The sequence below is a fragment of the Carcharhinus amblyrhynchos genome, chromosome 2, assembly GCF_965287045.1.
Source record: "Carcharhinus amblyrhynchos chromosome 2, sCarAmb.v2.hapA, whole genome shotgun sequence".
In the NCBI taxonomy this organism is placed as follows: Eukaryota; Metazoa; Chordata; class Chondrichthyes; order Carcharhiniformes; family Carcharhinidae; genus Carcharhinus; species Carcharhinus amblyrhynchos.
The window spans coordinates 138,043,011-138,070,130 of NC_137325.1; the positions used below are offsets into that span (position 1 = coordinate 138,043,011).

Below are 27,120 nucleotides of genomic sequence, written 5' to 3' on the forward strand. Positions count from 1 at the left end.
AAGAAATGTGAATTGATGCATTTTGATGGGAAGAACATCGAGAGACAACATAAAATAAAAAGTAAAATTCTTAAAGAGGTGCAGGAGCAGATGGACCCGGATGTATATGTGCAGAGGTCATTGAAGGTGGCAGGATATCTGGAGGGAGCAGTTAATAAAGCAGAAAGAATTCGAGGCTTTATTAATATGGAAATAGAGAACAAGAGCAAAAAGATTATGCTGAATGTATGCAAGACACTAGTTAGATTTCAGCTGGAATACCTGTAAGTTGTACACCATGCTGCCACAGTGCATTGGCACTGGACGGAGTGAATCTTTAAGATGGTGGATGGGGTGTCACTCAAGTGGGCTGCTTTGTCCTGGACTGAGTGGTGTTGGAGCTGCACTCAACCAAACAATTGGAGGGTATTCCATCATATCCCTGACTTGGATTTGGGGAGTCAGGAGGTGAATTACTCTCAGCAGAAGTTCTAGTTTCTGACTTGCTCTTGTAGCCACAGTATTTAAATGACTGGTTCAATTCAGTTTCTAGTCAATGGTAATCCCTCAGGATTCTGATAGTGGAGGATTCAACAATGGTAATGCCATTGACTGTCATGGGAAGATGGTTGAATTCTCCTTTGGAGATGGTCATTGCCTGGTATTTATGTGGAGCGAATGTAACTTGTAACATATCAGCCCAAGCCCGAATGTTGTCCAGATCTTGTTGCATTTGGACATGGACTGCTTCATTATCTGCAGAGTTTGTGCAGCACAGTGGTTAGCAATACTGCCTCACAGCTCCAGGGTCCCGGGTTCAATTCTGACCTTAGCTAACTGTCTGTGTGGAGTTTGCATGTTCTCTCCATGTCTGCGTTGGTTTCCTCCAGGTGCTCCAGTTTCTTCCCATAGTCCAAAGATGTGTAGGTTAGGTGGATTGGCCATGCTGAATTGCCCCTTAGTGTTCAAAGGTGTGCAGGTTAGGTAGACCAGCCATGGTAAATGTGTGGGGTCACTGGGATAAGGGGGAGAAGGCCTGGGTATGATAGTCTGTCAGAGAGTCGGTACAGACTCGATGGGTCAAATGGCCTATTCTGCATTGTAGAGATTCTGTGAGTTATAAATGGTGCTGAACATTGTGTGAACATCAGCAAACATCCTCACTTCTGACCTTACGATAGAGGGAGGATCATTGATGAAGCAGCTGAACATGGTTGGGCCTAGGACACTACCCTGGTTGGCCCTCAGACCCTGATGAACTCCTTCAGTGATGTCCTGAGACTGAGATCATTTAACTTGAACAACCACAACTATCTTCCTTTGTACCGGCCAAGACTTTAACCAGTGGAGAGTTTGTCCTCTGATTACCATTCAAAAATGTGAAATATTTTCTGAAATGTTCCTTCATTACATTTTTAATTTTCTTCCTTTCTTTTCTCTATTCTTTTCTTTTAGAAGTAGAATCACATAGTGTACATGGAGAAAAGCTAGCATCAGTGCATCAGACATATACATTTTTCACAGAGATAAACAGGTACATGAACAATCCTTAACATAAGGTGTGAATAACGTAGGCAAACTGGATTGTGCAAGTTGTAAAATAATGCACAGGCATGATTGTCTTAACATAGAGCATAAAACGTAGGATGGAATTAATTATGTAAAAGATAGCACATTGCCGGAAATATGCGCAAAAGATAAAACGTGACTTACGTACTGGAGGATGCAACTATAGGCAAAGAGTTATGGTTTGCATAATTTACTAGAATTGGGGATATGAGTTCATGCAGGTAACCACTTATGAACGTGAGAAATAAGAATAGGCCATGCAATTGTTCAGCAGAATCATTTTCATCTTGTATCTTCTTTTTACTGACTGATCCCAAGTTTTTGATAATTCAAACTTTAATTATGATCAATAAATCTAAAAGAAGGCACTTTAACACTTACCACCTGAAGTGAGTTTGAAAGTTGGGAAGGGAACATTGAAGCAGGCTGGAGGGTGCCAGGTGGAGACCCTACTGCCTTCCTGCCTCTGCCCCAATTAAGTCTGGGTTGGGAAAGCTCATCAGTGACTTTAGTGCCCACTTAACAGCCTCATTCCTGTTGTCTTTAGTGTTTAATCAATAGCAGACAGGGCAGAATCCATGCAGGAATCCGAAAAGCTGCAGGCTTTGTAGAAGGGGTGGGGGAGGGAGTCCATCTTTCAGAGGCATTCAGTGTCTGATCAAGGGACCCAGCATTAAACAACCTCCCTTTTCATCCAAACGTGTCCCCTCCATTTCCTTCTTAGTCAGCAACCTCCTCTCTGCCATCCTAATTCCATCCTCAGCTGTGGCCTGGGATTCTTGCTGTTATTGAGCTTCTGTTGGATGAGTTATCAATTGTTGCCAACACTACCCTGATGGCATTGCCTGCAATGAAGAACTTCCAGCCTGTTATTAGCCAGAAGCTCTTGGGAATGAGGGTGGTTTGGGGTAAGAATTTTAACCTCCTGGGCCCTTGATCCATTGTTAATAGATGTCCTGAATGCAGGATTAAAGGCAATTGGCCAGGAATTTCATAGAAACATACAAACTAGAAGCAGGGTAGGCTATTTGGCCCTTCTAGCCTGTCCGCCATTCCTTTTGAAAATGGCTGGTCATTGAATTTCCTCCAGCTTTCCTGTATTATTCTTGGCAGAAGCCTGCAGAAATCCCAATTCTATGTGTACAAATGGTCTTTGCTACACATTCAGCAATGGAGCAGTTACAACTCTCAAGAAATTCCCGGCCACAATATTTTTTAAGGGTTTTTTTTGTTGGAAGGCGAAAGGGAAGAGGGTAAGGTGGTTTTAAATAAGATTGGAAGTATAATAATATCATGATTAATACTTTTAATTATTACTATTATTTATTTAGTTTATTTTATGTAAATTAGATTAGCTACATTATTTTATACTTAATTCTATACATTTTTTTTTAAAAAGGGGGCGCTTCAGCATCATAAAGAAATGTACAGAAAACTCTTCGGGAAAATCACTTGCAGCTAAAATCACTCCTTATAAGAAACAGAATAAGCCATTTGTCCTGAAGGAGTACGAAATCCTAAAGAAGCTCCATCACAACAACATTGTTCAGCTTCACGGTGCCTATATCACACCAAAATACTTGGTCTTGATTCAAGAACTCTGCAAAGGGAAAGAGCTATTTCACAACTTGGCTGAAAGGTAAAGACGAATCAGTTTAGAGGATTTAATTCTGCTTCTGGCCATGCTGGTCCAAACTTCTCCATCCTCTTTCTGTAAAAGTACCATTATCTGAGTGTTGTTCATCCATCGAGACAAAGGTGACCATATTCAGCATCTGTGGTGTTTGGTAGAGTTTCAACATACATAGATGAATGCTAAGACCAACTTGTGCTCAGATGATTCTTCTTCTGGGGTCGATTTTCCCACAAAGAAATTAAGTGCGCAACCGTGGGAAAACGGGATATTTTCCAGCCCATTTTTTGGGTGGACTTAATAGGATGAATTTACAGTGCTTTACAGAGTCGCCGGGGCATTCACCCCAGTAAGGGGTGGAAGGAGCCTATTCCTGCCCTAGAGGCTGGCAGCTGTCACTAGGTAGATAAGCACATGCGTGCTGCCCCCCTGCCACCCCCCACCCCCCCCCCCCATTGCTGGCCTCCCATTGCAAGCCCTTGACTACCATCCCCCAGGCCTGACCCCATCCCCCATGACCAGCCCCAATTACCCCCTCCCTCTCTCACCAGTTCTTAAGCAATGGTCCCCCACTATGCCCGATCGACCCACCCCTCCAGTAAGCCATGCTCCTTTAGGTCCTAACACCTTGACACTGCTTGGTGCCTGGTGGGCAGTACAAAGCACCAGGTGACAGACTGACACTGCCAGGGTGCCAGAGATTAGCGGTAGGCAAGGAGTTAGGTGATAAATTCAGAGGCAGGACCTGTAAGTTAGTAATCAGAGTAGGCAGTAAAATTGCACGTAAGGATGGACAACAAATGCTGGCTCAACCAGGGGTACCAACATCCTGAACAAATAAAAAAAAACACACCCACTTTGCTAGGGTATAGACAGAAATATCCATTTAACATAGTTTCCTCATATTTGTTCAGCATTACGATATGGTGACCCATTTCTGATTGGTCATATTCAACTTAAGTCCAGGCAGAAAGGTGTCAGTGTCTCCTTTATAACTGGCTTACCAAGATAACAGTCTTTGCAGTTTGCATAAAACTAAAGTTCATCTGCTTTCTGATTCAGCCAAGCGTGTTGCACCTGTCCAAGTGTTTAGCAAGCTCAGAGAAATGTTCACAGAAGGTGTTTTTGTAGACAAAGGGCGAGATTCCTCAACCACTGTCATATGGGAGATAGATTGGATGTGGGCAGGAAGGTGATATAAAAGTTTCCCTCTTTATTTTCCCAAAACCTGCTTATCTTCAAATAGTCAGGCAGTGGGCAGGGAGGGGTGGTTGTGGGTAGGGGGGTGCTGTCAATGAACCAATATTGAGGCTCAGGAGGGGCAAGGTCAAGGACCCCTAGAGCAGTGGAGTATACCATATTCCTGAAGATCATCCTCAATGCTGTATCTATTTAATCCTGAGTGTCTCTGAGAGAGAATCCTTTCTGACTCTCTTCTTGAGCCTTGACACATGGAGACTCTTGTGGACCTGCATGCCGTGAGGATGTCTAAGGAGATAGATCTTGATATTTAGCTTTACAATGATAATCCACTGCATCGTCCAGCAATCAGCATCTGATATCGCTTCCATTACACACGCATCTTGCTTTGTCCCTCTGTCTGATGATGGCATAGTCGATTAGTTGCCAATGTACAGAATGATCTTGTTGAGATTAGGAATGAAAAGGAAGGCAGAAAACTGTGTTGGTGATTAAAAGCTCATGTACGGTACATATCTTCAGCAAGAGGACCATTGCTGCTACAAATACCTACCTTGTTTTTTTCCAATGACCTCTTGCCACACTTCATGATCTGCACCAGGTCTTGAGCTGAAGTTACCAAGAATAATTGACTTATCTGACTTGGCATATTAGCAATCAAGGAGTGAAAATCATTATAGAATTTATTCTTGAATTCATTGGGGTTGTTCATGGTTAGGGTGTACATGGTACTGGCAGTTGCTTGCACGCAGCCATGCATGGAGAGTTTAAGCATCATCAGATCATTAATACCCTTGGAAAGACAAGTCAACTTCCTCATGAGATGGTTCATGGCAAAAAAGGCTACACTATCTTTGCACAGTTCTTTCCACAGCTACTATAAAAGAATGTGTAACCTACACTAGTTTCCTTGAGATGAATATCCTTGTGCCGTTGGTTTATTTATCTTCTGTTTTATGCTCTGTGCATTAAAATGCAGAACTTTTAATTTTTTTTACCATTTTTCCTTCATTAAGCCCATCTCTAGGGACAATAGGATCAGTTTTTTTCTTGCCTTTTATTTTCATGTCTTCCTCTTTTGCTTTCACTTTTTTTTCTGACCCAATTAACTCTCCGTTCAGGTCCTGCCATACTAGTTTAAAGCCTCCCCTACAGTATGAGCAAACACCCCCACAAGGCTATTGGTGCCAGCCCTGTTGGTGTGTAACCTAATCAGTTTGTACTGGTCCTACCTTCCCCAGCCCTGTCCCAATGCTTCAGGAATCTGAAATCCATCGTGCTACACCACCCCTCGAGCCACACATCCATTCTATTTCTGCTCTTGCTGGCGCAGCACTTCCTCTTTTTATTTCAGAATTGCATAATTCAGAACTAGCATAACTTTTAAAAGAAGAGGTTGTTCATTTTTTTTAATAATTTAGGTTGTAGGTATATGCCACTGTACATTTCCAAATGATCCATTCCTTCCCATTGCCCCAAAACCCAACCAAAGCAACTATGCAAGGGACTTGCTATCAACTAAACACAAGAAGCAGTGGAATGAACGCAGCAAAGCAAGAAAAAAATTGCATAGCCCTATCTTCAAACAGGCTGCTGTCTGTGATGTAGGAATGTGGGAAAATAATCTATTTCCCAGGGCAAATATCTTCCACTTTGAAAGCATAGCTAATTTTGTTTGTCCCAGCTTTTCTGCCTCTCTTCATGATGTGACAAGATCTGATCTAAATTTGTTACTTATTTCTCTCCCTTTTACCTGTGCAGAAACCTGCAATATATTGGAGAATTTACACTGAGTTCTCCTGCAGAAACATAGAAGATAGGAGCAGAAGGAGGCCATTTGGTCCTTCGAGCCTGCTCCACCATTCAATTTGATCATGGTTGATCATCCAACTCAATAATCTTATCCTGCTTTTCCCCCATGCACTATATTGGAGAATTTCCACTGGTTCTCCTGATATTTTGCAATAAACATTGCAGAAACCTTGGAGGTAAATTGTACTTGGTTGGGTTTTAGATATTCAGAGTTATACTGGGTGTGGGGGATGTGGTCCTGCGAAATCATAGAACAGTGCAGAACAGCATTTGATCCATGAGGTCTACACCAGCTATTTCGAAATGCAATCAAGTTAGTCTCATTCTTTCTCCATATCCTCCAATTATTTTCCTTCTAGTTAAGAAATCTGGAGACCCTCACAGAAATGTTTTGTTTTGAAATGTATGAATGAAGAAAGCTGCTTACACTGCCCTCAGATTTGAAAAGTTTTACCAAAGTGTAATGTAATTTTTTCCTTCCGTTGTAGATCGTCTTACACTGAGCACCATGTGGTAGAGTTGCTCACACAAATACTTAGTGCTGTTGAGTATCTCCACCTCAATAATACTCTTCACCTTGATCTGAAATCGGAGAACTTGATCATCGTGGAGCACAATGTATTGAAACTGCTAGATTTCGGCAATGCTGAGATTCTCATGCCTGGCCGTCCTGTGCTGGTGGAAAAGTGCAGAGACTTTGTGGAGAATATGGGTGAGTCATGCTTTTATTTTATTTGACAGTTAGAAAGAAACGGGTAAATTTATATGGCACCTCAGGAATTCCCAGAGCATATTACAACCAGTAAGTGCAATCACTAATTGAAAAGCAGCATATTGCAGATGTTGGAAATCTGAAACAATACTGGAAAGACTCAGCAGATCAGCAGTACCTGTGGTCAGAGAAACACAGCCACAGCTTCAGGTTAATGACTCTCCATCACAACATAAGAAAATCAGAAGTGTCGTGTTATGACCAGATGAGGAGGAGTCAAATGATTCCCCTCTTTGGCCTTGTTAGATCCCAACAAGTCCATTGGCCATGTTAAATTCTCCCTCATCGTACCTGAGTACAGGTGCCAGAGTGTGGCAACTTGGGTTTTCACAGTAACTTCATGCAGTTAATGTAAGCCAATTTGTGATACTAATAAATAAACTTTAAACTTCAATTACATGCATCACAATTCAGTGAGTTGTTAATTATTTACATTCTGTGATCGTAAAAGAACCAGTAGGACAGGCTTTCCTGAATTTCACGTAAAAAGGTTAACTTTATTATACTTAAACCGATTTACTTAAAATAGTGAAATAGGAACTGACTTTTGCACGTCTGCTCGAAGTCCACACAAACACAGATTATTGAGTGGGAAGGATAGGTTAACTGAATTAGAGTCCATAAAAAAAGTAAAAGAGTATACAGTGTGTAGTTTAGTGACTCGGCTGAGTTCAGAATGCTTTAAAAATGTAGGCGACTGTGTTGGTTGTTCTTTGGGAGATGGTAGGGCTGGTTTGGATTCTTTTACTAAATCTCTGTCTACAGCAGGGTGTCCCTGAATGATCGCAGTCAGCAAACAGGGCTCAAAACTTCTCGAGTAGGTTGGGGAGAAAAATGAAACAGGAGGGACCACATTTAGGTATTGTCCACAAGCAGCTTGTCCTCAGTAAAAGACAGTGGCATCCGACACCAGTTGGAACTACTGGCATAAATGGGAACAGATAAGGTGGTTTTAAAAAAAAATTGGGATATTTATAATTAATATATATTTTGTGCTTTTTAAAACAGAAAAAGCGTTGGCCAGTCATATGACTTCCCTTCTCCAACTGCCAGGGGATTCTATTGGCCTACATTTTCCAACCATTCTAGCTTCAGTATCTGAGGAATTGTGAATGGTGCTGAATACCAAAAAGGGTAAGGGCACCAGCCAGATGGGAGCACCACTACCTGCAAGTTCCCCTCTAAACCTCGCACTGTCCTGACTTGCAACTATATCATCAGTCTTTCAGTGGAAGCCCTTTCTTAAGCACTGTGGGTATATCACTCACAAACATTGCAGTGGGTTGGAAGGTGGCTCACCACCACCTTCTCAAGGGCAATTAAGGCTGGGCAATAAATACTCACCTACCCATCGATACTCACATCTGATTAAATACTTTTTTAAAAAGCCCCGGTTCCATTCTGATATATTTACCAAAAAATATAAGTATATGGATTAGTTGATTACATGTGTTATTGCTTGCTATAAATCAGTTTATTGAGGAAAAAGAGTATTATGTAATGAAACTTATTCAGCTAATTCGAATAGTGTGTAGTTATGGCCTGTCCATTGAAGGTAGCACGTTATGAATCAATACACAATATCTATCTCTCTGCGGATTTCAATACTTGTAAATTCTTAGCACCTATACAAGGTGAGGGACACCAATCAGAACTACCTGGCATAAATGGGAACAGATAAAGTGGTTTTAAAAAACATTTGGGATATTTACAATTAACATATATTAATATATTATTTGAATATTTACAAACTCTGGTGTGGCCTCCACTGGAGTATCATGTCCAATTTTGAGTGCCATGCTTTTAGAAAAATGTGAAGGCTTTAGACATGTGCAGAAGAAATTTACGAGGATGGTTCCGAGGATGTGATGCTTCATGGATAGATTGGAGAAGCCAGATTTGTTCTGCCTAGGTTGAGAGGGGATTTGATATGAGTGTCAGATGATGAGGACTCTGGACAGAGTAGACGGAGAGAGAGGATGCTCCCATTAATGGAAAGATCAAGAGCTAAAGGACATAAATTGAAGTTGATTGGCAAGAACCAATGATGATATGAGGAAAAACACCTTTAAAGATCAAGTAGTTAGGATCTGGAAAATACAGTCTGAGAGTATGGTGGAAGCAGATTAAATTCCCTTTCAAAAATGAACTGGATAGCACTTGAAATGAAACACCTTGCAGGATGGGAGAATGGGACTATCTAAGTTGCCGTTGTGAAGCACCAAACAGTCCTCCGACACTGTAGCCATTTATGATTGTATTCTTTTAAGATTATTTTCCATCTGTTGTGAAGTGTCAAACTTCGAAGCACAGCATCCAAAGTATGTGACATTTGTGCTTAATATTGTGTTTCCCACTGCCTCAGGCCCACCCTAATTCTGTTTCAAGACCATTGGAAGATTCTTTCAATCTCAGCCAATAACACAGATTTGCTTCTCAGAACTGAAGCAAAATATTTTAAGCACCTGCACAAGGGCATTTTATTCACAGAGCTGCCAGAACATCTCATTTCCAGAATATTGATCCTATGCTTCTAAAAAGACAAATGTTCAGCCTGTTTTGATAAAAAGAACATTTTACAGATTTTCAGGGGAAAGGATAAATAGATCTATGTTACATCTTATTGTGTGCCTCCAATATATCTTTTTTAGAACACATGGCATTTGGAAGAGACATTCTTGTCAGGAAAACAAAGGCAATTTAAAGGATTTAAATTTGTATTGGTAAACATTAGAAATAAAATATAGTTTTATATGTGGTTAATTTAGTGTTTTTGTGCCTGGAACGATAAAACCTATAGTTTGATTTATGCTGGACAAACATGTTTGAATGTGTGGGGCTTGGCTTTAATTCAAAATGTAATGCTGTTGTGCTTAGAGAAGGCTAAATCATAAAGAATAAATAGACCATCAGAGGTATTGTATTGCATAGCAACTGGAGGCCGTTTTAAGGGTGGAAAAGCTTTTAAGTTTTAGTGTTAGCTGGATATATTGCAGTTGGACACAGGATACTCAGGAATGAGCATATTTCAACTCTGCCAAGATAAGCTGGACAGGACAAGGGAGTTCCAAATATGCAAGCTTCCTAAGGAAAAGGTAAAGTACAGATAACCAGGGAACTGGGACAAAGAATGTTTTAGGGCAACTGAAGTTAAGAGAACAGAGACCAGGGTATTGTTCAGATGAATTCAAGGAAGAGTAAGCAAAGTGTTTTGAATTAAAAAAAACAATTGCAGTAACCAGATTTAAAATCAGAGAGCAGACTTCAGAGGTAAATCAAATGTTTGATGTCATTTTACTGTCCTTTTACAGATGTACATTTTTACTGGAAAATGTTTGATGTCTGGGAATTGAGAGTTAAAGCAATTGCATTATTATGAGAAAAGATTTTAAAGTGTGTTATTGAGAATGGAGTTTGGAAATTCTCATGTGACAATCATCTGGGCAGAGGAGAAATCCACAGACACTACCTTGGGTTCAGAGCAGAGTATGCATATTTGACCACAGTCATCTTGCGTGCTTCAAATGCTTTGTGTATTAATGAGACCATTGTAATTTAAGATGTACCTTGTAATCCATGTTACTGTTAAAAAATCTGTGTGTCATTATTAAGGTAAAGGAAGAAGTAAAAGAGTATTATATCATAAACCAGTTCTTTTCATGTTTAGTAAATCTATTAGTTGTTAAAACTAATTTAAGGTTCTGTGATTCAGTTCTTCCATGTTTTATTAAAAAAAAGTAAATGTTGCGATCTTTTGAGCCAGGGCTCCATTTCTGGAATCTTCCCGTCCAATTATAATGTCAATGGGGGTCGTAACATTCTCAAATGGAATGTTCATTTTTTAATATCCTGAGGTTTTTGTAAAGTGCTGGTTTAAAGGCTGGTAATACACTTTGGGATGTGGATCAGTTTTATTTGTCTTTTTAATCTAGTGATGTGATTGAGATTTAAGTAATTGCCAGTTTGAATATTTATAAACCTGATTGAGTTTTAAATAAGTTTGTCATTTATACATATAACAGGATCTCATAATACTACAGTTTACAAGTAAAACTTCCTTTTTCCAGCTCCAGAAATTCTTGAAGGGAAGGCAGTTGTTCCAGAGACAGATATCTGGGCAGTTGGTGTGCTGACCTTTACAATGTAAGTTTGTTGCACTTATATCTCTGACTTATTGCTACAGGATTTAGTTATCTGTCAATCTTCCCACCCTCACTCAATTCTTATCCTCAACATCCAGCCGCCCCGCAAATTCAGTATGAAAATGTGTTTTTCACTACAAGAATCAGAGGATTTATTAGAGAATGATAGTGTAGTGATTACGGTACTGGACTACCATTTATATAGATGACCTGGGGGAGGGGGCTGAGTGTAGGGTGACAAAATTTGCTGATGACATGAAGATGAGTGGAAAAGCAAATTGCGTGGAGGGTGTGGAGAGTCTGCAGAGGGATCTGGATAGGCTGAGTGAGTGGGCGAGGACCTGGCAGATGGAGTATAATGTTAGCAAGTGTGAGGTTATCCACTTTGGCAGAAATAATAGTAGGAGGGATTACTATTTAAAGGGCAAAAAGCTGCAGCATGCTACGGTGCAGAGGGACCTGGGGGTCCTTGTGCATGAGTCGCAAAAACCCAGTCTGCAGGTGCAGCAGGTGATCAAGAAGGCGAATGGGATGTTGGCCTTTATAGCGAGGGGGATAGAATATAAAAGTAGGGAGGTCTTGCTGCAACTGTACAGGGTACTGGTGAGGCCACAGCTGGAGCACTGTGTGCAGTTTTGGTCGCCACACTTGCGGAAAGATATCTTGGCCTTGGTGCGGAGGAGGTTCACTAGGCTGATACCGGAGATGAGGGGATTGGACTATGAAGAGAGACTGAATAGACTGGGTCTGTAATCATTGTAGTTTAGAAGGATGAGGGGAGATCTTATAGAGATGTATAAGATAATGAAAGGGATGGATAGGGTAGAGGTAGAGAGATTCTTCCTGCTTAGAAAGGATAGCAGGACTAGAGGGCACAGCCTCAAGATGATAAGGGGGGGCAGTTTAGATCGGAGTTGAGGAGGAACTTCTTCATTCAAAGGGTGGTGAATCCCTGGAATTCTCTGCCCATTGAAGTGGTGAAGGCTACCTCACTAAATATATTTAAGTCACGGGTAGATAGGTTTTTGACAGACAAGGGAATTAAGGGTTATGGGGAGAAAGCGGGAAAGTGGAACTGATCCACTTCAGATCAGCCATGATCTTATTGAATGGGCGGGCAGGCTCAAAGGGCTTGATGGCCTACTCCTGCACCTGTTTCTTATGTTCTTATGTTCTAGCAATCCATCAGCACTGACTTCACATCCCACCATTCTACATTGTGAAATTGATTTCAATAAATTTGTTAATTTATGAGTGACTGTAAATGTTCTTGGATGATTGGTGAACTGGTTGGGCTGTTTCAATGTCGAGGAATAGAAAGCAGTTCTCTAATTAATAACTCTTAATTGCATCGTCAAGTAGTTACATCATCAATTTCTCAGGCCCACTAGAGATGGGCAGTTTACCAACTTCCTGATAAAGAACAAAATTTAACAACTACCTGTGCTACACTAGCCCAAGACCATTGGTACACACGCCCTTGTCCACCCTTTGAGGTTAAGATGATCATGTTCATTCCCAGGGGTGTTTTGTCCCATACTAAGAGCTAACAAGAAGGTGAGAATATTTTGGCTATTGTGTGTTGCAATCAGAATAAAGATCAACTTCAACAATTGCTTTTTTTATTACATCGTTTCATTAGTTATCCAGGCAGGGATTTCCTTTTAACATTTGCTCATCTGTATAAAGTATGTTTCTCTGCCTTCTTAGGAGCTTAGGTAATTGTTTTATTGAGTAGAAGAGTTCAAAGTAAATTATGCTGATTTAAGGTATTTATCCATTCCTGGTCCCATACTAAGAGCTATCAAGAAAGTGTGAATATTTTTGCCATTTGTGCAGGGACCACAATAAAACACTTCATCCCGAATTCTTCAGTTCAGAATTGAGTGAAATCATAAAATTCTTTATTAAAAGTATTAAAATGACCACATTTTCTGATGCACTTATATATCACTACACTTAGCAACCAGGAGATTTTTCTTCAGCACCACTAAGTCCTGCACCATTGGAGGGAGAGAGGGGCACATATTTCTCCAGCTGTCAATGAGTTTCTAACCCCAAATAGAGTCCTCATAAGAACAGGATATGGCACTCAACTTGTCGATCAACAGTTCTGACGCACCACAGTGAAAAACTGCATAGACCTCCTCAGGAGACACACGGGACAGGGCAGACAGAGTATTTTCTGTCGTCCAGTACTTCTCCAGAGTCAATAAGCTACAACATCTTCTCCGGAGCCTTCAACATGTCATTGATGAAGATGAACATCTCACCAAGCCACCCCCACACCCCCACTTCTTGCCTTCAAACATTCGCGAAACCTCAAACAGACCATTGTCTGCAGCAAACTACCCAGCCTTCAGGAGAACAGTGACCACGACACCACACAATCCTGCTACAGCAACCTCTGCATGATGTGCAGGATCATCGACACGGATGTCATCATCTTACGCGAGAATACCATCCACCAGGTACACGGTACATACTCCTGTGACTCAGCCAACATTGTCTACCTGATAGGCTGCAGGAAGGAATGTCCTGAGGCATGGTACATTGGTGAGACCGTGCAGACGCTATGACAACAGATGAATGGACACTGCTCAACAATCGCTAGGCAGGAGTGTTCCCTTCCAGTCGGGGAACACTTCAGCAGTCAAGGGCATTCAGCCTCTGATCTTTGGGTAAGCGTTCTCCAAGGCAGCCTTCACAAACACACAACAATGCAGAATCGCTGATAGCCAAGTCCGCACACATGAGGACAGCCTCAACCGGGATCTTGAGTTCATGTCACACTATCTGTAACCCCCACGACTTGCCTGGCTTCAAACCATTCACACCTCCTTAACTTGTGCTTAACCCTTTCTCCAGTCACATTGTCTGCCTCTGTAAAGTCTTGATTACCTGTTAAGATTCAATTTGATTCGCAATCTTTAACTATGTTTGTGTTTGTATATATACGCAGTTTATGAACCTAACTCTTAACTCACCTGATGAAGGAGCAGCACTGTGAAAGCTCATGCTACGAAATAAACCTGTTGGACTTTAATCTGGTGTTGTGAGACTTCTTACTGTGCCAACCCCAAGGAGAGGCCCAGAAACACGAATTAGTTGGGTTTCCCAATAGCAAGTGAGAGGCTAAATGTTAAGTCAGCTCGGGCAGCTCTCACAAAGCAGCACTTTGGGTAGCAGGGCATTTGCTTGTCCTTTTAAGCAACGCATTGTGGAGGGTTGAGGGGGGGGCAATGATAAAATAAGGAAATACAAATTGAATTAATGAAAAGGTTACCAGAGACAACATTTTCTTTCTTTTATAGGTTGAGTGCAGATTGCCCTTTTAGGTCTGACAAAGATTGTGACAAAGAGAAGAATATAAGAAAAGGAAAAATCAAGCTGGGGAGATGCTACGCTGGCCTTTCACAAGGTGCAGTTTCGTTTCTGAAGAATACATTATGCTTTAATCCAGGGTGAGTGTTCCATTTTTCTTGCTCTCAAATCAGAACAAAGTAAGAAGTAGGAAAAGGAGCATACCATACAGGCCTTCCAGCCGGCTTCAGTATGCAATACGATCGTGGCTGACCTTGGGCTTCAACTCCACTTTTTTCAGCCCTCTCCCCATGTCTTGCAATTTCCCCGAGAATCCAAGAACCTATCAATCTCAACCTCAAATTTATTCAGGGATGAAGATACACAATCTTTTCCTGGAGGAAGTTTCTCCTCATCTCAGTCTTAAATGATCAGCCCCTTACCCTGAAAGTGTGCTTCCATGTTCTAGAATCCCAGCCAGCCGAAGGGTGGGATTTTCCAGCCACGTTCACCCCAAAACCGGAAGATCCCGCCCAAGGTCAACAGATCTTTCATGATCCGCGTCCTGCCTGCTACGATTCCTGTGGCAGGCAGGACAAGAAAATTCCACCCAATGTCTCGATAGAAAAGTTAGGAAGAGCTTGACAATGAAACCACTTCATAGCCTTCTAAACTCCAGATAATATAAAAGTCTAATTACTCGCCTTGTAATAAAAGATAAACCCCCACCCCCCAATCCTAGACACTAATCTAATAAACTTCACTACAGCACCTCGAATGTAAGTATATTCTTCCTTAAGTATGGAAAATACACACAGAATTCCAGCAAGACGACTTTATTCTTGTACTCTAAGCTCCTTTCAGTAATGGCTAACATGCCAATTGCTTTTTTTCCTAAATGCCAACTTTTTGAGTTCTTTGTACAGATACAGCCAAGTCACTTTGAACATCAATGTTTTATGAGTCTCACCCTTTTAAAAAATATTCTGCTTTTCTATTCTTATGCTCAAATGAATAATTTCACCTTTCCCCACATTATACATAGAAAATAGGGGCAGGAGGAGGCCATTTGGCCTGTTGAGTCTGCCCCGCCACTCATTGTGATCATAGGCTGATCATTCAACTCAGTAGGCTGATTCCGCCCATATCCTAAAGAAACAAATCCCATCAGCCATCTTTTTGTCCACTTACTTAACCTGTCTTGTCTCTTTACAGCCTCTCTATGTCCTCCTATGTCCTTGCATTCTTTCCTAGCTTTGCCATCAACAAATTTAAATATATTAAAGATATGTATTTCTATCGTAGAGATATCTCTGTCTGTTTGTCTAAGTCACTATATTTTCTATCCTTAAATCATTAATATAGATTGTAAATCACTGAGTCTCAACCCTGATACTTGCAGCACTATACCAGTCTCAGCTTGCCAACTTGAAAATGCCCAATTTATCCCTGCTTTATGCTTTCTGTCTATTAACCAATACTCTATCCATGTTAATATATTACCTCCAACTTTGCCTATTACCCTTTGTACCCTTTATTCAATGCCTTTGAAATTTGAAGATCCAAATATGACAAATCAAGTTTTCCTTTATGTACCCTGTTAGGTAATTCTCAAAAAAAATCTCCCTTTCATAAACTGATGTTGGACTAACTGGCCAGTAGCTCACTGTTTTCCCTTCCAGCCTTTCATATGTTTGCTAACGTCCAATCAGTTCAAGATCTAGAGACTTTTGGAAATGCGTCCAGTATCCCTGTAGCAATCTCTTTTAAAATCTGAGCATGCAGATCATCAGGCCCTAGGAATTGGTCAGATTTTAGTCCCTTGCGTTCCTGTCGTACTTCCTGATATTAATTACTTTCATTTCCTCACTCCTTTTTAGCTCCTAGATGACTCTTCATTTCTGATGTATACTTGTGAACTTGTGTCTTCTATTGGGAAGATAGACAGAAAATATTTGTTTAATGTCTGTCATTTCCTCCTTCCTCATTCCTCATATGCTCAGTTCAAAGCTCCAATCAGAGCTGCAGCATTTTGGGTGCACTAAGCCCCACCCACAGACTTGCAAATTTTTTTCCCAGACTAACAGATTGCCAAGTCAGATCTAATTGCACCCAGATTCAACAGTTACGGCCTGATTTTTACCATTTTGATTCTAAAGCGGTTTTTAGCATGGCCCATCAACCTAATCCGCACATTTTTATATATTATATATTAATTAATAGGACTGGGGGCACAGCCTCAAGACAATGGGGGGGTCAGTTTAGAACAGAGTTGAGGGGGAACTTCTTCACTCAAAGGGTGGTGAATCTCTGGCATTCTCTGCCCGTCGAAGTGGTGGAGGCTGCCTCGCTAAATATTTTTAAGACGCGGGTTGATAGGTTTTTGATAGGCAAGGGGATTAAGGGGTATGGGGAGAGGGCAGGAATGTGGAACTGAGCCAAGACAGATCAGCCATGATCTTATTGAATGGCGGGGCAGGCTCGAAGGGCTAGATGGCCTACTCCTGCTCCTATTTCTTATGTTCTTATTAATGACTTGTAAGACGGAACTAAATACATGGACCAGTATTCTGCAGCTGTTCACGTTGTGGGATTCTGCAGTCCCATTCGCAGATTTCCTGCCAGTGTGGGGTGACTTCAGTGGTAATTCCCATTGACAGTGGCAGGACCAGAGAATCTCACTGCTAGCAAACAACTACCTCCTGCTTGCAGCAAATACGCAGCTCGGAGGCTGGAGAATCACGCCCATGATCTCCAAATTTGTCGGTAATACAAAGTTGGGTGGGAGGGTGAGCTGTGAGGAGGATGCAGAGATGCTTTAGCGTGATTCGGACAGGTTGTGTGGACATCGGCATAGCAGATGCAGAGCAATGTGGATAAATGTGAGGTTATCCACTCTGATAGCAATAATAGGAAGAAAGATTACTATTTGAATGAGTGTAAAGTGAGAGAGGTGGATATTCAGCAAGATCTTGGTATCCTTGTGCCATCAGTCACTGAAAGATACAGCAGGTAGTAAAGGCAAATGGTATGTTGGCCTTCATTGCAAGAGGATTTGAGTTTAGGAATAGGGATGTTTTACTGCAATTGTATAGGGCATTGGCGAGGCCACACTTAGAGTACTGTGTGTAGTTGGACATCCTTCCACATATAAGGAATCTTTGTTATAGGAGAAATGCAGCAAAGATTTACCAGATTGATTCCTGGGATGGCAGGTCTGTCATACAAGGAGACACCAAGTCAGTTAGGATTATAGTCACTGAAGTTTAGAACAGAGAGAGAGGACCTCATAGAAATTTACAAAATTCTCTCAGAATTAGACAGGATGGACTCAAAGAATGTTCCCAATGGTGGGGAGTCCAGAACAAAGGGTCATAGCTTGAGGATCAGAATCACTGGAGGGATTAAGTTTCGTGCAGAGAATCCAGTTACGAAATCATGTCAACTAATGAAGGTAGAGCTGTATTAAAATTGCTGGATTTGTAACTAATATATTTTGTTTAATTTTCTTCGTAAAAGTTTTAATCCAAACCTTTTACGAAGTTTCTTAACCCAGTGTGTGGCGAATCTGTGGAATTCACTACCACAGAAAGTATTGGGGGCCAAAACATGTGCTTCTAAGAAGAAAGTAGATATAGCTCTTGGGGCTAAAGGGATCAAGGAATATGGGGCAGAGGGGGGAGTCAGAGAGAGAGACAGGATCAGGCTATTGAATTTGATTATCATGATCAAAATGAATGAGGAAACAGAAAATAGGAGTAGGCCATTTGGCCCTTTGAGCCTATGTTTCTAAAGCACATGGGTTATATGGTAATGTATTGGCATGGATCAAGAATTGGTTGATAGGGAACAGAATGTGGGAATAAATGGATCTTTCTCCAAGTGGTAGTTAGTGACTAGTCAGGTATTGCAGGGATCAGTGCTTGGGCTCTAGCTGTTCACAATCTATATTATATACATACATACATACGACCGTGATAAGGGAACCAAATGTAGCATTTCCAAATTTGCTGATGATAAAACTGGGCATAGTTGTTATGATGATACAGGGAGCTTCAAGGTGATTTAGGTGAGAGAGTGGGCAAACACATGGCAGATGCAGCACAACATGGCTAAGTGTGAAGTATATTCTCTTTAGTGGGAAAAACAGGAATGAAGAGTATTATTTATATTGGGAAGTGTGGCTATGCAAAGGAATCAGGGCATCCTTATGCACCCAGTCAATGGAAGTGGAGAGGCAGGTGCAGCAAACAATTAGGAAAATTAACCTTCATTGGTTTCTGCTTCCAGCGATTCTGCTCTCTGTCCGACGTGGGGGATTATCCTGATCCTGGAGGAAGGACAGAAATGTTACAGGGAACCAGTAATATCTGCCCCTATGCCCACCACATCATCCGGAAAGTAACAAACAGAAAATACCCCAAGTTATAAGAGGTTGCTGATGTGTTGGATGGAGCTACTGCTTCGGAAAATATTGATTCTACAGCAGAAACCAAGTAGTTGGTATTAAAAAGTCTAGTTCTAAAAATCAGAATGCAACACAAGGGCATCATGTAGAATTAATGTTGGCCATCAATAGCTCAGATAAACTATCCACATCAGTTTTGATCCTTTGTCCAACCTAAAATAATCTCAGCTGGGCCAAAAATTTACCATTGTGGACTTGAGAACAAACTCCCTCTGCTAGATGTTCAAATTTTGAAGAGTTGTTTAAAAAAAAAATCATCAGGTTCATCTGTGAGGTTCTCCACAGCTGCATAGTCTGCCAATAGTGACTATCAAACTCCACACAATAAACAGGCTTTGGGGGTGAAGCAGAAGGTGCCAGAGTATGTTAGATCAAATCCTCTGGAAGTATTAATTTTAGGTTATGAGAATTGGAGCAATTTAAAAAAGGAACCAAGCACTTTTAAAATTGTGCATATTACTCTTAACATTGTACCTTGGCACGAGGGATATTCATTATATGTTTTTCCATTTTTATTGCACATTGTAGGGGAAGGCCATGTGCCTCTGAATGCCGCTCATTTTCATGGTTACAAGAGGAGTCGCAAACAAAGCTAAGACACTCAACAGTTTCCTTTCAAACAACAAAGCTCAGGAATTACCTAAAACAACGTGAGAAACGGAGGATGCTTCTTTGTACAAAGCATGAAGTGCTGATACCTAGTAACAAGGAGAAATGAAAAGGAACAAGAACAAAAACAAAATGAACATACCAGAATTGTAGTTCATTAACATAAAGAAGCTCTGTCTGTAAACAGATTTGTAAGCAAAAATTTGTGCTTGCACAATCTCATGGCAATAAACATTTAATAATTTGATCAGCAGTATTAATGCTTAAAAAGTCGGTCCAATCATGTGAGTGGTAAAATCTAATGAAATATTTCAATAATAAAAGCTTCAAAAATGAATTCATTGCAAATAGCTGCACCATTACTACAATTTCAATAGTTATGATGCAGAGACCTGCATTTATAATCCAGACCACTGTGAATTGAAATGCCACCCAAGCAGATTGGGAAGTCAAATTTTATTTTTAAAAAAAATCTGGATTTTTAAAAAAAAAACTGATGTCAGTGAAATTACAATGGCGTGCGGGGATTGTTATTAAAATTCATTAGGTTCTCTAATGCTGTTCAGGGAAGAAAATCTATCATCCTGGCACCAATATGGTAATCGCTCAGCTAACCTTTGATGTGGCCTTGCAAGCCAGCTCAACCTACCAGTGATGCTCACATCCTGAGTTAATATACTAAAAAAAATTACAAACATTGCAGCCAGTTGTGTCACCCTAGCTCTACCACAATACTTTTTGTCTGTTGTTCTCGCTTTGGTTAGCTTGCCACTTTCAACCTTGCTCTAGATACCCTCCATACACATGACACAGGCCAGAATTGACAGTAGATGGAGCTGTCAAATTGGCTTCCATTCTGAGCCAATGAGACTCTGGTTGTCAGTTTTAAACACACGTGACTTAACACATTCTCAGCATATCCTAGCAATTTCATTACAAGTCTTGTCAGATTATAACAGCCATAAGTTTATTTTAAAAGCTACTGCTACAAGTCATATTGCTTACAATAATATTCCTGGATAATAAAAAGGCTCACATTTTCAATCTCAAACTTTATTCCACTCACATTAACTATTATATAATATTTTCAGATTTCTGGCTTAGTATCGATTTTAGTGTGGAGATTTCGTTTGATTTTGTGCATTTGTATTCTTTGCTTGTCATCCATCGTGAAAGTTGATCCAATTTTCTTAAAGAAATTAATGTCTTTTGGATTACTTGATGGATATCTGTGCTATAATGATCAAAACATCTTTATGTAGAACAGAATCCAAATGGCACCCATCACTTTCAGAAAGTTTCATTCTAAAGGCTATTTTTAAATCAAGGCCCTAGTCTGCATGGAATCTCAATATGCAAGCGTGAAAGTGTTTTATTTTAATAAATTTTTGCTGTTTAAAATGGCATTAATTTAAAATTATTTGTAAAAGTTGTACGTGGACTATCAAATAGTAGGGACATTTTAGCAATTTCAATTTAAAGGTTTGATAGGAGCCACTTGTTATCCTGTGCATGACAGGAGCTAGTCTGGGGTTGCTCATTGGGTATTGACTGTCCTGCAACACATAGGGTAGTTGCCTTTTTTTTAAAGTATGCATTTTCCAGGATCAAATACGTGAGACAGATGCTATATTGTGAAAAATACGCAAAGAAGAATGAACCGTAATTTGGCTAGGTCCTATGTGATCCTCAGAAGGATTGAAGGGAAAATACAACAACAGCCACTTGTGCAGAAATTGTTATTAAGCTATAATTTAAAGTATCATCTAAACTGTTGCCAAATTTACAAGAACGTGCTTTGGGACTTACTCCTAGCTGGAAGAACAAAAACAAAGTACTAGAGATCAAAAAACAGATACAGCATGCTCTGCTCTGACTTCTGCTCAAAAAGATCTAAAGTCACATTTCACACCATTAACCTGCCATTGTCAAAGCTACAATACACTTGTTGAGATTCTTTCGGCTTCAAGGTTCATTTTCTGGTGAACACCAACACCCAAGAGTTTCCCAGATGTCGTTTGGAGAATTTCAGCCTGTGCCCTTTGAATACTCTCTAGTTTCCTGACCTGCTGATGCCTGTATTTTGCCAGCTTTTTAGGCTTTGATTTATTCCTGCCTATTTACTACCCCCTTCAGCTTAAAAGACTTGCATTTATGACATCCCAAAGCACTTTAACAGCCAATTAAGTATTCTTGAAGTATAATTCACTATAAGAAAAGCAAAGTCAATTGGCATACAGCAAGTTACCTCAAACAGTAACGTATGAATAACCAGTTTTTGTGATGTTGAATGAAGGCTAAGTATCGATTAGGACATGAGGATAATTCACTTGTTGTTCTTCAAAATATTGCCAAGGGATCTTATGCCCACCCAAGGGGGCTTAAAAGATGATGCAATACACCAGAGTGTCCGCCTAGATTTTTGTGCCAAAGTCTCTGGAATGGGACTTGAAGACATGGCCTTCTGAATCAGGCAACAGCATCACCAATTGAACCACAGCTAGCCACAAAATGTTGAGTATATTCGATTAATTACGTTTTTGATTTCTTTCATTGGCTATTACCACATACAAATACCATTTACCCACTGCCCGTTCTCCAATTAAGTAGGCCACGGATCATTCTATTTTTAAGAGTGTATGTGCATAAGAGCTTCCCCCCCCCCACCTCAGCTTTTAAAGAAGTTTTGGTCTTCAAGAATGTTCAAAGTTACTGAAGGATCCATACCTGAAACATATGTCCATTCTTTCCACAGATGCTCCTTGGCCTACTGAGCTTACTGCACACATATGTGCTTCATAACCATGGTCACTGTCTTAACAGTCATAGCCAGAGAATAAACACAATATTCAAGCTTTTCTCATTGGTTTTATTTAGTCCCCCATGACATTAGTAAATAATTAAGCCATCTAATTTTGTTTGGGAGAGGGAATTCAAAGTAAAAAGTCCAAACGTATTTTTTCAGTAAAATAATTCTGCTCTTCCTATTTCAATAAAGTAACTGTAAGCCCACTGATGAGACAACAACAATTATTGATTATATATATAAATTTCTGAAAAAAGTTGTGGGATAGCATCAGTTTTCTCAAATTATCTTCATTTACAGTCTTAGCCAAGTCTACATCATTTTTCCACTGGTCCAGTCTCAATTACATTTTCTGCTTTTAAACATTACAAAATGCAACAGTAATAGCAGCTTGTGTTTGGAGTGTCACATTACTGTTGACTCTGGAGTTAGTGTCCAGTATATACAGTTAAAAAAACACAAGCTATAAAAATTGCACACAGGTACTTTCTGCAATGCGTTACAGAAAGAGTATTCCTCATACTGAGCAACAAAATAGATAAAGCCATGGTTTTAATCAAAAAGCATTCCCTAATATTTGTAAAATATTCTTCAGACATGGGACGATAGCAAAAATTGGAATGCCAGTCAACAATAACAGACCAACACAAAAATAAAGTTTTTTTTAAAAAGCATGCTAGAACATTAAATAAATACATGGATGTTTTGTTTAGAAGTTTTCATTCTTCCTACTTTGCACACAATTGCTGAAATGGAATGTCAAAATTTCTGGCTGCAATGGAGTTTGGAACTAGTTCAGTTCTGTAAGGCTCTCACCTTTTCAATTTCCTACAATAAAACAAGAGAAGACATAAGGAAGCAGTTTGATTTAAATCACAACAAATGAAGCACAATTCAAAGTACAAATTACTTTCACTGATCTGAACTTCGCTTGCAGCAACCTTCCAAGTTTGTCTCCTTTTAATCTAGGCCAAGCGCATTCAGTTGCACCATATCTCCCAATTCAGTTTTCTACTCCTCCAGTTTTCTCCCATCATTCTCTTTTCCAAAAGGCAATAGTTAATGTTATACACAGCTCCATCACTCTGTCCCCACTGGAACTGAATTTTCCATCACCAGCCCACCCTCAAGATAACAATTTGACACTCTCTCTCATTTCCCTTTTCTCATAGTTTGCTAGAACATGTTAGTGGATGACATATCCCATCAGCCAACACTGAAGATTCCACAGATCTTTCAAGAGGAAACGAGCAGAATACCAGAGATCAGTGCTTCAGGTCATGACTTTTACTACCCGTACAAAGAGATCTATCCCTTCTTTAAGTACCAGGATCACCTCTTACATTCCAAACCCAGCATAGTCTCCTTGAATATTTCACTGATTAAAAAAACTTCTCCTTCAGTAATTTGACATAAGGCCAATTGTTCATTAAGACTGACTGTCCTACTGTACACTGACCAGCTTGTAATTGTCATAGATGACATCTTCCAGAAGGTAAACAGCTCACAATCTTTATAATGCACAAAGTATTCTGAGAACAAAATCTATTTATGTCCACTTTAAGTGCTAAAATTAAATTATTAAACTCGAAAAGCCTCAGTATTAACTATTTTGGTACTTTGCAGTCCTGCATTCACCAAGAACATCAACACAATGGGAACACCAGCACCTCCAAGTCACACTCCTCATTTCTAGGATCCCAAAAACATGAGATAAAGGAGCAGATAATAATACTTCTTGGAGGGAGGATTGCCATTGGCTTTGGAGAACCTGTTCCTCTTCAATTAACATCATGGGATTGTTTACTAAGCCTGTCATTGTAGCAGTCCCAGCCAACACTGCAAAGTATCATTTTGCACATAAACTGGGTTGAACCCAAAACCTTTTGACCCAAAGAAAAGATTGGTGCAACAAAAGCAATCAAACTTGCACTTTACAGAAAACTCTTTTGCTCCCATTGGTGTTAAGTGGCCACATTCCATAATAACAACAGTTCAATGCACAACCAGAAGGGGCAGCATGGTGGCACAATGGTTAGCACTGCTGCCTGTGCCAGGAACTGGGGTTCAATTCCCAGCTTGGGTCACTGTATGTGGAGCTTGCACGTTCTCCCTGTCTCTGTGCGAGTTTCCTCCCACAGTCTGTAAGATGTGCTGGTTAAGGGCTTTGGCCATGCTAAATTTTCCCTTAGTGTACAGGTGCCAAACTGCAGCAACCAGGGGATTTTCACAGTAATTTCATTGCAGTGTTAAATGTAAGGGGGTCACAGGCTCAAGGTGAGGGGGGGCGAGGTTTAACTTAGATATCAGAGGGACTTTTTTTTAAACACAGAGGGTGGTGGGGGCCTGGAATGCACTGCCAAGTACGGTGGTGGAGGCGGACATGCTGACACTATTTAAGACTTAACTGGATAGTCACATGAGCAGGCTGGGAATGGTGGGATACAAACAAATGGTCTAGTTAGACCAATGAGCGGCACAGGCTTGGAGGGCCAAAGGACCTGTTTCCTGTGCTGTACTGTTCTTTTTCTTTTTGTAAGCCTACTTGCGACTAATAAATAAACTTTAAATTAATTCAGCTCTGCTGATTCTTTATTCCCATGCCCTGCAAATCTTTAATTTTCACCAATTTCCTACTGAAGTGAAACTGCTTCTGCTGTCCAAAGACGTGCAAGGTAGGAGAATTGACCATGCTAAATTCTCCCTTGATGTACCCAAACAGGCACTAAAGTGTGGCAACTAAGGGATTTTCACAGTAACTTCATTGCAGTGTTAATGTAAGCCTACTTGTGACACTAATAAACAAACTTTAAATCATTGTTCCTACTAAAGGTGAAGTGTCCAGGTTGATCTGCAATTAGCTCACCTCAATAAGAACTGATCTCAATTGATTGTAGGCATCTTCTAAAACATCATTAATTAGTACTTCATCAAACATACCAGGCTCTTTACCTGCAAAACAGAAATCCACACACGGCTCACTGTATTTACAATTATGATCCCATCCCAAATGATTCTCCTCCAAAAACAAAGCTAACATTCTAAAAAGTTTGGTTAAGAGGAACATTCACCCATCCTTTCCAATGCCATTCAAGCATAGGCACAAGGAGATATGTGGTGTTCCTGCTCCCAACAATGTTACACCACAACACAAATAGGAATTTATACAGGTACAATACACAAAGAAAATCAAAGTGTGTGTCCAGGTACTTACTGAATTCCATGTCCAATTTTGCTGCTAGCAACCTCTTTTGTAAACTTTCCTCAGTTTCAGTTTGTCTCTCTCTCAGTCGTTGTTCCTAAATATGGAATTTAGAGACAAGTTTATTTTTTATTCCAATCATTTCCCAGGTATCATTTTGAAAAGTAATGTCAAGGTGACTGGAGGATTATATGATTAACCTAATTTGAAAATGAAACCTGAAAATGGCACAACTTGCTTTAATAACTTCAGAATGTCCTGCAATCAAAATAAAGTCCCAGTTTTAATGTTTGTGGATAATTTTCATTTTTTAATCAGATTTATTGATCCATTAGGATTATTAAAACCATAAAACTAACAATTAATAAAACAATTATTCAAACTCCCAGCCTTTAGCACAGTGAATGGATAATTAAGAAATAATGAATATACACAAGGGAATTGATGTAAAATCCATTCTGAATGTGACACGATACTGGTTACAGTCATATTCAAGTCTCAACATTACAGCTGATCCAAATATGAAAAGCAAGGCTCAGTACTTGTATAGCTGTAATATTACTTCAGCTTTTAAAGTTTGAAGTTTATTTATTAATGTCACAAATAGGCTTACATTAACACTGCAATGAAGTTACTGTGAAAATCCCCTAGTCACACTCCAGCGCCTGTTTGAGTACACAGCAAGAATTTAGCACGGCCAATACACCTAACCAGCACATCTTTCAGACTGTGGAAGGAAACTGGAGCACCCAGAGGAAACCCACACAGACAAGGGAAGAACGTGCAGACTCCACACAGACAGTAACCCAAGCCAGGAATCGAACCCAGCTCCCTGGTGCTGTGGGGCAGCAGTGCTAACCCATTGTGTCACCATGTTGCCTACTACTTTTATACCCCAATCCCCTTGCAGTAAAGGCTAACATTCTGTTTACTCTCCTAATTACTTGCTCTACCTGCATGATGACCTTTTGGGATATATTACAAGGACTCCCAGGTCCTTTTATACTACAGCATTTAGCAGTCTCCCTTCATTTAAATAATATTCTGTTTTTTTATATATCCTGTCAAAGTGGCAACCATGATGTGGATATGCCGGCATTGGACTGGGGTAAACACAGTAAAAAGTCTGACAACACCAGGTTTAAGTCCAACCGATTCATTTACTATCAAGTAAAATCGGTTGGACTTAAACCTGGTGTTGTCAGACTTTTTAAAGTGGCAACCTAACATTTTCCCCACATTATGCTCCATCTAATTTCTGCCCATTCACTTATCTATCTATATCCCTTTGCAGACACTCTGTATCCTCCTCACAACTTGTTTTCCTATCTATCTTTGTATCAGCAGCAATCTGGCTGCTATGGTCAGTCCCTCACTGAAGTCATTAATATAGACCGTAAATAGTTGAGGTCCAAGCACTGATCCCTGTGGTACTCCATTTCTGTTTTCTATCCTGAAAATGACCAATTTATCCTGACAGTCTGTGTGCTTGCTGTCTCGTGCAGTAATTTTGTATGTGGCACCTTATCAAATGCTACTGGTTCCCCTATACCCACCCTGCTTGTCACACCCTCAAACAACTCAAAAGATTAGCCAAACAATTTCCTATCCACAAAAACATGCTG

At 40.2% G+C, this 27,120-nt stretch overlaps 2 protein-coding genes across 9 annotated transcripts in view; one reads left to right on the top strand and one right to left on the bottom strand.

The window, feature by feature from the left end:
• Positions 1–20,888, top strand: part of obscnb (obscurin, cytoskeletal calmodulin and titin-interacting RhoGEF b) — a 696,366-nt gene extending 675,478 nt beyond the window's left edge. Inside the window, exons 122-127 of the mRNA XM_080214757.1 lie at positions 1,435–1,513; positions 2,948–3,187; positions 6,682–6,905; positions 11,033–11,108; positions 14,422–14,571; positions 19,407–20,888. Coding sequence (XP_080070883.1) covers positions 1,435–1,513; positions 2,948–3,187; positions 6,682–6,905; positions 11,033–11,108; positions 14,422–14,571; positions 19,407–19,596 — 959 coding nt within the window. The 3' untranslated portion in view covers positions 19,597–20,888. The remainder of the gene's footprint in view (positions 1–1,434; positions 1,514–2,947; positions 3,188–6,681; positions 6,906–11,032; positions 11,109–14,421; positions 14,572–19,406) is intronic.
• Positions 20,889–22,335: 1,447 nt separating this feature from the next.
• LOC145358865 (guanylate kinase-like) overlaps positions 22,336–27,120 on the bottom strand; it is a 44,965-nt gene continuing 40,180 nt past the window's right edge. For all 8 annotated transcript variants that reach the window (XM_080213268.1, XM_080213234.1, XM_080213275.1 and 5 more), the window contains 3 exons: positions 25,508–25,592; positions 25,160–25,245; positions 22,336–23,121 (listed from right to left, as the gene is read on the bottom strand). In XM_080213268.1, the coding sequence (XP_080069394.1) occupies positions 23,089–23,121; positions 25,160–25,245; positions 25,508–25,592 (204 nt within the window). In that variant the 3' untranslated portion in view covers positions 22,336–23,088. The remainder of the gene's footprint in view (positions 23,122–25,159; positions 25,246–25,507; positions 25,593–27,120) is intronic.